Genomic DNA, 9,974 nt, shown 5'->3' with positions numbered 1-9,974 from the left:
CTGTGCTTAGGTGTCACCTGGCTTCTTCCTTCCGTCCCCTGCCCGGCCCCTTGCAGAACCCACGCTCCTTCATAGCTGGGTGCTGACTGCCTTGCCCTTCTGGAACATGGCTCCGAGGGCAGGGGCAGGGCGATGGCCACTTGGGGGGGGCGGGGGTGTCTGCTGGTCAGCGAGGCCCGAGAGCCCTCTGGTGTCAGGCTTGGGAACAGCGGGGCTTGGCGGCCCACCCGGGTGTGCTGGCCAGAGGCTGGGCCGCTGACTCCTCCCCGGCCGCTCTCCTCCCCCCAGGCTGGCCTCGGCCGCGCTGGCGACTCGGCTGTGCTGGTACTGCCATCCTCCCTGGTCCCCCGTTCCTCCAGCCCCCGGCTCAGGTACCAGCAGGCCCTGGAGGGTCAGGTGGGATGTTGGAGGGCCTGGGAGGGACAGGAGGGAGACTGACCTCCCCAAGAGTGTTGGGGGGTTCCCATCACAGGGACCCTGATTCCTGGCTGCCTCCCATCTCCACAGTGCGGACTCAGAAGGGGGAAGCCACCTCCTGGAAGAGGACTCGGAAGTCTTCAAGATGCTGCAGGAAAATCGGGAGGGGCGTGTGGCACCCCGGCAGTCCAGCTCCTTTCGGCTCTTGCAGGAAGCCCTGGAGGCTGAGGAGAGAGGTGAGGCTCTGGGAGGCTTGGGCAGGGCAAGGTCCCCCTCGACATCTGGGACCCTAACTGGACCCTTAATGAACTAGTTGTTGGCCAAATACACATGGCAAACATTTATTGAGCCAATATGATGATAGCAACCGGCGAGACACATAGATCAGGTAGCCTTGAAAATGTGTGCCGAAGGGGGCCAGGGGGCCTTCGCAGTTTGTAATCACGAGAAGGGGGAGAAATCAAAGGGGAGAGGTGGAAGGACAGTCCCCTAATCTCTATGGCTTTCTGGTGCTGTGATGGCTGCTTCTAAGTAAAAGGGTAATAACAGTTTTCAGGGCAGGCAGATGTGACTGCTGGCTTACCCCAGGTCTCCCAAGGCAATGCAATTTAGCTGACCTGGTCACGCGGCTTTTGTGTTATCCAAGTATTTCCTAAGTGCTTGTGAGATTCTCATCGCAGGACTAGGCACAGAGGAGAGTCACAGTCCCTGCCCTCCAGGAGCTTACAGTCTGGTCTGGGGTCCCAGGTGTGCACCCAGAAGGCAGTGGGTGGTGGAACCCTCAGGTCTGGGTCTCCAGGGAGGGCTTCTCGGAGGAAGAGGGATTTGACTTGGTCCCCGAAAAGAGTCAGACAGATGGCTTTAGGATGGGGGCACGGAGCACTGTGGAATGTGGGATTCAGGGCTGGCAGCCAGAGGGCTTCTGGGTGTGGCAGTGAGGGAATATCGGTCCTGGCAGCATGGAGGGCAGCAGGGAGGTGATGTCCCTGTGGGGAGGGCCTTGAGAACAGGATGAGGAGACCCCCAACCCCAGAGAGTTGGTTTAATAATGGTGCCAGGTAAAGTGCCAAAATGAGCAGGTGGGCTCTTGCCAGCCGTTCATTTATTCATTTGACAGACACTGACTGCACCCATCCAAGAAACCATAAGTGTGCAGAGTGTGGGGATCGATGGTGGCCATGACCCCACGTCTGCCCTTGGGGAACCCTGTTTATTGGGGCCAGCAGGCCTAGCTCCTGAGGACGTGGACGCTGCTGCAGGGGTTCCTACAGGTGGATACTCTTTAGAACAGTGGGGAGGAGGCACTGCCCTGTCCAAGGGAGAGAAGAGGAGGTGGCAATGGGACCAACCGGCAGGAGGCATTTGAGTGACCAACCTGGTGGCTGGTTTCAACCCTGATGTTTGGCTTCCAGGGGTGTCACAGAGGCATGGGGGTCAGGGTGAGAAGGTTTGGTGCACATCTGTCCATCATGACCCTGAGGCCCAGGAGAGGACCCAGGGAGGGCGGTGGTGGGAAGGAGAGTGCAGACAGATGGTGACTTCGCTGTGGGCGCCTCAGCGTCCTGAGCTGCCAGCAGCGACAGGAGCTGCCCAGTAGCTCCGCGCTTCATCTTAGCATTGTTCGACAGCTCAGATGCAGTCATGTGTGTAACAGCCCTTTGAAGACTGCACAGAAGTGGCGTGGTGCTGAGGTGACCTGGCATTATCACTACCCGTTCACATCATTATTGCTGGATCACAGGGCGGGAATGTCTGCTTTGCCTGACGTGTCAGATGCTGAGCCTGGCAGCCCCAGGCCACCTGGGGAGGGCAAACCCGGCGTTGGATGTGCTTCGTGCCCTCGGCCAGCCTCAGCCAGGGGCCTGGCACAGTCTCCTTCCTCCCTCCTGACCCACACTCACGCTCAGTGTTACTTTAGAGGGCCACTTGTGAGTGTGCCTTCTGCAGGTCTCCTCGGAGCTGGCGTGTGCAGGTGGGTGAGCACTCACATCTGTCTGCTCCCCCTCCAGGTGGCACGCCTGCCTTCCTGCCCAGCTCGCTGAGCCCCGAGTCCTCCCTGCCCACCTCCAGGGTCCTGGCCGCCCCTCCCAAGCTCCATACCTGCGAGAAGTGTGGCACCAGCATCGCGTGAGTGTGGGAGGCCCAGGGAGGTGGGGCATGGCCTGGGGGGCAGGGGCACTGGGTACTCTCAGGAGAGGCTGGGCCCATGAGGGGCAGGCATCGGGCCACCAGTCAGGGATGCCGAGGAAAGCACTGCCGCGGTGGCTTTGCTGTGAATTATTTGCGGCTTGCTTAGAAGCTGTCGCTCCCCTCCCCTGCCCAGAGCTACAGGAAACACTACTGCTTTTGATTTCTCTTCAATACTCTCAGTGGCTCTGGAGATGAGATCTGTCTCCAGGTGAGGCACCTCCTCCCGGAAAATCTTGCTTTTCCTTTTCTTGCCCCCTTTGGAACAGGCTGGATTTTCCAGAGCAGGTTTGTTTTTCTCAGTGGGTGGCTTATAAGACAGCTACACTCTCTGCAAGAGTGCTGAAAGGCCCCCAGGTGCACTTGTTAGGTACGCAGTGCTGAGGGTCAGGCAACTGACTTTATGCAAATCCCTTCACCTCTCTGGGCTTCAGACTTTTCCATCTGCACGATGGGATTCTATCCGTTCCCCCTGCTGTGCAGAGATCAGGCACATGTGCTGAAGTGGTTCTCAAAGGAGCCCACATCAGAGGCCCTTCCACGGCTTGTTAAATGCAGGGCAGATGGCTAGGTTCCATGCCCGGAGTTTCCTCTTCAGGTCAGTGGTCCTGAGAATTTGCTTTTCTAACTTGTCCCCAGGTGATGCTGAGGCTGGTGGTCCTGGGAGCTGGGACCACACTTTGAGAACCACTATTTTAACTAAAATCCAGGAGACGTGGGCCAGAGTTATGAGTCTTCACAGGGGGAGGAGTGATTTTTTTTGTGGTTAGTGGTCCCTGTGGTCGTAGCGGTGTATGTGTGTGTTTGGGGGTTGTCCATTTTAACTAAAATCCAGGAGACGTGGGCCAGAGTTATGAGTCTTCACAGGGGGAGGAGTGATTTTTTTGTGGTTAGTGGTCCCTGTGGTCGTAGCGGTGTATGTGTGTGTTTGGGGGTTGTCCAAGTGAGATTCCTGAGGGGAACCTTGGAGAGTGAAGTTTCTGAGAAGTTTCTGGCCTGGGATCAGGTGCCCTGGGAATGGTGGCTTCATCCCTGGTGCTCCTGTCCCTGAGGCTCACGCCTCTCCATCCCCTGCAGGAACCAGGCTGTGCGCATCCAGGAGGGGCGGTACCGCCACCCCAGCTGCTACACCTGCGCAGACTGCGGGCTGAACCTGAAGATGCGCGGGCACTTCTGGGTGGGGGACGAGCTGTACTGCGAGAAGCATGCCCGCCAGCGCTACTCCGCGCCCCCCGCCCTCAGACCCCAGGCCTGAGCCCGGCTCCTGTGGCAGCACCTCCTCTGGGCTGGGGCTGGCCCAGTATCCAGTTGACATGGAAGGGGTGGTGGGGGGTTGTAGCTCTTACACGAGATAAGTCTGGGGGCCTCACTGGATGAGGCCATAGGCTGGGACCTCTCCTGGGCTGCAGGTGCCGAGGGCAGCCCAGGTGTCTCCCCTGCAGGACAGACACTGCACCACGGTCTGGTGTGGCCACCGTGTTTGATATCTTTGTGTTCCAGAGGCTAAGCAGGGTGCACACAGAAGTATCTAGAAGGAGAGGGATGGGCCAGAGGCTAATGCATTCACTGTGTAAAGATCTTGACATATGAGCTCTATAAATATCTAAGTGTGCACAGAATAAAGTAGATGCAACTCTTTCCTGCCTTCTCCAGCCCCTGAGTATGAGCTGCTCCCTACTACTGGGTGGAGAGTCTTTATCCACGTGTTTCCTTTTATTTTGCCCTTCCTCAAATCACTGCCCTGCCAGGTGCCTACCTAACACACCCCATTGAAGAGGCTTGCCTCTTTCAGGTTGAAGGGTGTGCTCTTCCTGAACCTTCTTGTTTTACTGGCATGACCCCCTGTACTTTGGAGGGAATGAGGTTCTCACTTGGAGTTGGAGAGGGAGGGGATGCTGGAGGGCATGAAGCAGAGGAACTGGAGGGATCAAGGGGAACCATGCAGCTGAGGCGTCTGGATGAGACGATCTTGTGCTCCGCCAGTGCCAGGCTGGCCTCTCTGTGGCCCTCCCTCTGCTTGGTCACCCAAGGAGACCCACGACATCTAATCCTGCATGTGCTCGAGGCTGTGTGCCCCATTTTGGAAAGATTAGCACCAGAAATAACCTCAGACCAGGGCTGCAAGGGTAAGCCTTGCCCAGGAGGGGAGGGCTGGNCCCGGCAGTCCAGCTCCTTTCGGCTCTTGCAGGAAGCCCTGGAGGCTGAGGAGAGAGGTGAGGCTCTGGGAGGCTTGGGCAGGGCAAGGAGGTCCCCCTCGACATCTGGGACCCTAACTGGACCCTTAATGAACTAGTTGTTGGCCAAATACACATGGCAAACATTTATTGAGCCAATATGACGATAGCAACCGGCGAGACACATAGATCAGGTAGCCTTGAAAATGTGTGCCGAAGGGGGCCAGGGGGCCTTCGCAGTTTGTAATCATGAGAAGGGGGAGAAATCAAAGGGGAGAGGCGGAAGGACAGTCCCCTAATCTCTATGGCTTTCTGGTGCTGTGATGGCTGCTTCTAAGTAAAAGGGTAATAACAGTTTTCAGGGCAGGCAGATGTGACTGCTGGCTTACCCCAGGTCTCCCAAGGCAATGCAATTTAGCTGACCTGGTCACGCGGCTTTTGTGTTATCCAAGTATTTCCTAAGTGCTTGTGAGATTCTCATCGCAGGACTAGGCACAGAGGAGAGTCACAGTCCCTGCCCTCCAGGAGCTTACAGTCTGGTCTGGGGTCCCAGGTGTGCACCCAGAAGGCAGTGGGTGGTGGAACCCTCAGGTCTGGGTCTCCAGGGAGGGCTTCTCGGAGGAAGAGGGATTTGACTTGGTCCCCGAAAAGAGTCAGACAGATGGCTTTAGGATGGGGGCACGGAGCACTGTGGAATGTGGGATTCAGGGCTGGCAGCCAGAGGGCTTCTGGGTGTGGCAGTGAGGGAATATCGGTCCTGGCAGCATGGAGGGCAGCAGGGAGGTGATGTCCCTGTGGGGAGGGCCTTGAGAACAGGATGAGGAGACCCCCAACCCCAGAGAGTTGGTTTAATAATGGTGCCAGGTAAAGTGCCAAAATGAGCAGGTGGGCTCTTGCCAGCCGTTCATTTATTCATTTGACAGACACTGACTGCACCCATCCAAGAAACCATAAGTGTGCAGAGTGTGGGGATCGATGGTGGCCATGACCCCACGTCTGCCCTTGGGGAACCCTGTTTATTGGGGCCAGCAGGCCTAGCTCCTGAGGACGTGGACGCTGCTGCAGGGGTTCCTACAGGTGGATACTCTTTAGAACAGTGGGGAGGAGGCACTGCCCTGTCCAAGGGAGAGAGGAGGAGGTGGCAATGGGACCAACCGGCAGGAGGCATTTGAGTGACCAACCTGGTGGCTGGTTTCAACCCTGATGTTTGGCTTCCAGGGGTGTCACAGAGGCATGGGGGTCAGGGTGAGAAGGTTTGGTGCACATCTGTCCATCATGACCCTGAGGCCCAGGAGAGGACCCAGGGAGGGCGGTGGTGGGAAGGAGAGTGCAGACAGATGGTGACTTCGCTGTGGGCGCCTCAGCGTCCTGAGCTGCCAGCAGCGACAGGAGCTGCCCAGTAGCTCCGCGCTTCATCTTAGCATTGTTCGACAGCTCAGATGCAGTCATGTGTGTAACAGCCCTTTGAAGACTGCACAGAAGTGGCGTGGTGCTGAGGTGACCTGGCATTATCACTACCCGTTCACATCCAGGTGATGCTGAGGCTGGTGGTCCTGGGAGCTGGGACCACACTTTGAGAACCACTATTTTAACTAAAATCCAGGAGACGTGGGCCAGAGTTATGAGTCTTCACAGGGGGAGGAGTGATTTTTTTGTGGTTAGTGGTCCCTGTGGTCGTAGCGGTGTATGTGTGTGTTTGGGGGTTGTCCAAGTGAGATTCCTGAGGGGAACCTTGGAGAGTGAAGTTTCTGAGAAGTTTCTGGCCTGGGATCAGGTGCCCTGGGAATGGTGGCTTCATCCCTGGTGCTCCTGTCCCTGAGGCTCACGCCTCTCCATCCCCTGCAGGAACCAGGCTGTGCGCATCCAGGAGGGGCGGTACCGCCACCCCAGCTGCTACACCTGCGCAGACTGCGGGCTGAACCTGAAGATGCGCGGGCACTTCTGGGTGGGGGACGAGCTGTACTGCGAGAAGCATGCCCGCCAGCGCTACTCCGCGCCCCCCGCCCTCAGACCCCAGGCCTGAGCCCGGCTCCTGTGGCAGCACCTCCTCTGGGCTGGGGCTGGCCCAGTATCCAGTTGACATGGAAGGGGTGGTGGGGGGTTGTAGCTCTTACACGAGATAAGTCTGGGGGCCTCACTGGATGAGGCCATAGGCTGGGACCTCTCCTGGGCTGCAGGTGCCGAGGGCAGCCCAGGTGTCTCCCCTGCAGGACAGACACTGCACCACGGTCTGGTGTGGCCACCGTGTTTGATATCTTTGTGTTCCAGAGGCTAAGCAGGGTGCACACAGAAGTATCTAGAAGGAGAGGGATGGGCCAGAGGCTAATGCATTCACTGTGTAAAGATCTTGACATATGAGCTCTATAAATATCTAAGTGTGCACAGAATAAAGTAGATGCAACTCTTTCCTGCCTTCTCCAGCCCCTGAGTATGAGCTGCTCCCTACTACTGGGTGGAGAGTCTTTATCCACGTGTTTCCTTTTATTTTGCCCTTCCTCAAATCACTGCCCTGCCAGGTGCCTACCTAACACACCCCATTGAAGAGGCTTGCCTCTTTCAGGTTGAAGGGTGTGCTCTTCCTGAACCTTCTTGTTTTACTGGCATGACCCCCTGTACTTTGGAGGGAATGAGGTTCTCACTTGGAGTTGGAGAGGGAGGGGATGCTGGAGGGCATGAAGCAGAGGAACTGGAGGGATCAAGGGGAACCATGCAGCTGAGGCGTCTGGATGAGACGATCTTGTGCTCCGCCAGTGCCAGGCTGGCCTCTCTGTGGCCCTCCCTCTGCTTGGTCACCCAAGGAGACCCACGACATCTAATCCTGCATGTGCTCGAGGCTGTGTGCCCCATTTTGGAAAGATTAGCACCAGAAATAACCTCAGACCAGGGCTGCAAGGGTAAGCCTTGCCCAGGAGGGGAGGGCTGGAGCCCCTCACAGCCCAGTAGAACCCCTATACTTGAGGGACTGCACACACCGAGTGTCTGGCCTCTGGGCCAGGGTGGTCCGTCAGGACCTTCCGCCTCTTCCTTGGAAGACTCTTCTGGCTTCTGTGGTGGTCGATTTGAAAGAAAGAGAATACAATGCATTATGGCCAGTGCTAGGTGGGCCTGCCCTGGGGGTGCATTTGAGTGGAGGCAGCAGGCAGCAGTCCCCTGCCAGCCTATCATTTTCAGCCGGATTCACCAACCACCCCAGTCCTAATCCCAGAAGACGTTTCAAGAAGTTCCCAGTGGGGCTGCTGAGTACTCCAGACCCACCTGCCTCCAGTCAGCCCGAGGGATGGGTGGCAGCCTTAGCTTTATTTTCACTTAAAAGATCAAAGCTGGGCTTCACGGGTGCCCTGGCTGGTCTCTGATGCAGCTTTGTGCTTTCTGGCTCTTCTTGGAAGGAGTCTTGACGGAGACTGTCTGTGTTGCCTCCGCAGGCACCTGCTGATATAATTTACACCTTGATATAATTGTCTTACCCTTTGCCTGGATGTCTGCCTGAGGATGGGCCTTTATTTTTATGGAAAAGATCACAGCTGGCTGTCTGGCTCAGACATCTGTGGGGCCGGAAGGTCTGGTCAGAAATGGGGTGGCCTCTTGGGAGCCACCAACTGTCGGGTGTGGCCCATGGCGGGAGAAGGCTCACAGAAGAGGACTTCAATGCACAGGCAGTAAATACCCCGCCCAGAGGGAGTGCAGAGCAATGTGGTGCTTTTATGGCTTTCCTGGAGCTAATAGGCAAGTGCTAGCGATCAAGCAACATGAATGAAATAATGCTACATGGCAGCGAGTGCTGGGGCTAACGTGGGCCACACAAAGGATTGCCCTGTGAGTTCTCGGCAGTGGCCATCCATGCGGAAGGAGGGCCAGGTCTTGGCAGATGCAGGGGAGAAATGCTGAATGATGAAGGTGACCTCAAGTGGAATGTCCAGTTTAGAGCAGTGGCCGACAGGGACACTGAGATATGATTGTGAAGGGAGATAGGAGCCTTGAAAGCTAGAAGTGGTTTGAACTTCACCTTGAGGCTCTTGGGCACTTTAAAACTTTAAGCAGGGAAGTGACAAGTTGCAAAGGGTGGGTTGGACTATTGATATGGTCAGACCCCTGCCTGGAACAAACCGCGCTGGGCCAGCAGTGTCATAGGAGTGGGGCAGAGCAGGTGAAGTGGGGACACTGGGAAATGGGTGAGCGGCTGCGCGCGTTCCGCAGGCCGAATGGGCTCAAGCTAAACGCCACCCTGGCCCTCGTTCTTTAGTTGTGGTAGCTGGCTTTCCTGCCAGGGCTCCTGAGGACCTCAGTACCAGAGTTCTCCGCAGCCACACAGCCAGCCCCAGCCCAGGATCGAGCTCCTCTGGAAGATGGAGTTAGAAGCTGTCAAAGGCAGCATCTAATCCGACCCCTTTGCTTAAAGCTGGGAAAGTGACTTTCCCAAAGTGACACAGCTAGATAATAATAATGGCTAACATTTTGGAGCCGTTTACTATACTAGGAACTCTTTAAATGCTTCAACTCACCTAATCTCCTGACTCTGAGATGGGGATTGTTATCGTCCTTGTTCTACAGATGAAGAAACCAAGGACAGGCAGGTTAAGTAACTGGTCCAAGGACTCCTGGCTACGAAGGGGTGGGACCAACAATGGAACAAGGGCCTGCTTCCCGGGTTTCTGTCACCAGAGGCAGCCTTCCAGGCACAGTCCGGTCACCGCGGGCCACCGCGGGAGGCCGCCATGGCCCTCCTGGCCCTCCCTAGGCTGGCGGGAGCTGCCTGCAGGCTCTTGGCTTTCTCCTTCCTCCCACAGGGCCTCGCTCAGTGCTGAGCTTGCAGGAAACGCACTTCCTGAAGCTGGGACTTCCCCGCTGGAGGTGCAGCAGCCACTGGGCACGCTGGTCTCAGCTTGAGGGATGACTCTGCTCTGGCCACCAGCTGTCTCAGGCACTCCTGGTAGCTGCTCGTCTGTCAGGTGGGCAGCAAGGGGGTGGCTGTGTTTTCCCTCCCACTCTTCAAGCAGCACTCAGGGAGATGGTTCTCCTCATGCAGGAGGCTGGTGAAGGAGAGACTGAGGAGGTGGTCAGTCACCCAGAGCCCTCTGAGTGGTGAAGGCCTGGCCCAGATCTGGGCTTGGGCTCGGGGCTGCCACAGTCAGGGCAGCAGAAGGCAAATGGGAGGGAAGCGTGTGGCCTCCCCCCCCCCCCCCCCCCCGGGGGGGGGGG

The 9,974-nt window shown here is 57.1% G+C and overlaps 2 protein-coding genes across 3 annotated transcripts in view; both read left to right on the top strand.

Moving 5' to 3' along the window:
• PDLIM2 (PDZ and LIM domain 2 (mystique)) overlaps window positions 1–4,242 on the top strand; it is a 15,270-nt gene extending 11,028 nt beyond the window's left edge. Inside the window, exons 6-9 of one of the 2 annotated variants that reach the window (XM_008587602.1) lie at window positions 289–365; window positions 508–653; window positions 2,427–2,544; window positions 3,682–4,242. In XM_008587602.1, coding sequence (XP_008585824.1) covers window positions 289–365; window positions 508–653; window positions 2,427–2,544; window positions 3,682–3,859 — 519 coding nt within the window. In that variant the 3' untranslated portion in view covers window positions 3,860–4,242. The remainder of the gene's footprint in view (window positions 1–288; window positions 366–507; window positions 654–2,426; window positions 2,545–3,681) is intronic. The other variant, XM_008587601.1, reaches the window with a different exon arrangement.
• Window positions 4,243–9,675: 5,433 nt separating this feature from the next.
• Window positions 9,676–9,974, top strand: part of LOC103603130 (chromosome unknown open reading frame, human C8orf58) — a gene marked incomplete at its 5' end in the record, with an annotated part of 8,113 nt that continues 7,814 nt past the window's right edge. The window contains 1 exon segment of the mRNA XM_008587604.1: window positions 9,676–9,724. Within this exon segment, the coding sequence (XP_008585826.1) occupies window positions 9,676–9,724 (49 nt within the window).

This window comes from Galeopterus variegatus, unplaced genomic scaffold, assembly GCF_000696425.1.
Source record: "Galeopterus variegatus unplaced genomic scaffold, G_variegatus-3.0.2 Scaffold4463, whole genome shotgun sequence".
Classification (NCBI taxonomy): domain Eukaryota; kingdom Metazoa; phylum Chordata; class Mammalia; order Dermoptera; family Cynocephalidae; genus Galeopterus; species Galeopterus variegatus.
Note: the sequence above shows the minus strand (reverse complement) of the source record. Positions and strands in the feature narration are given on the sequence as shown.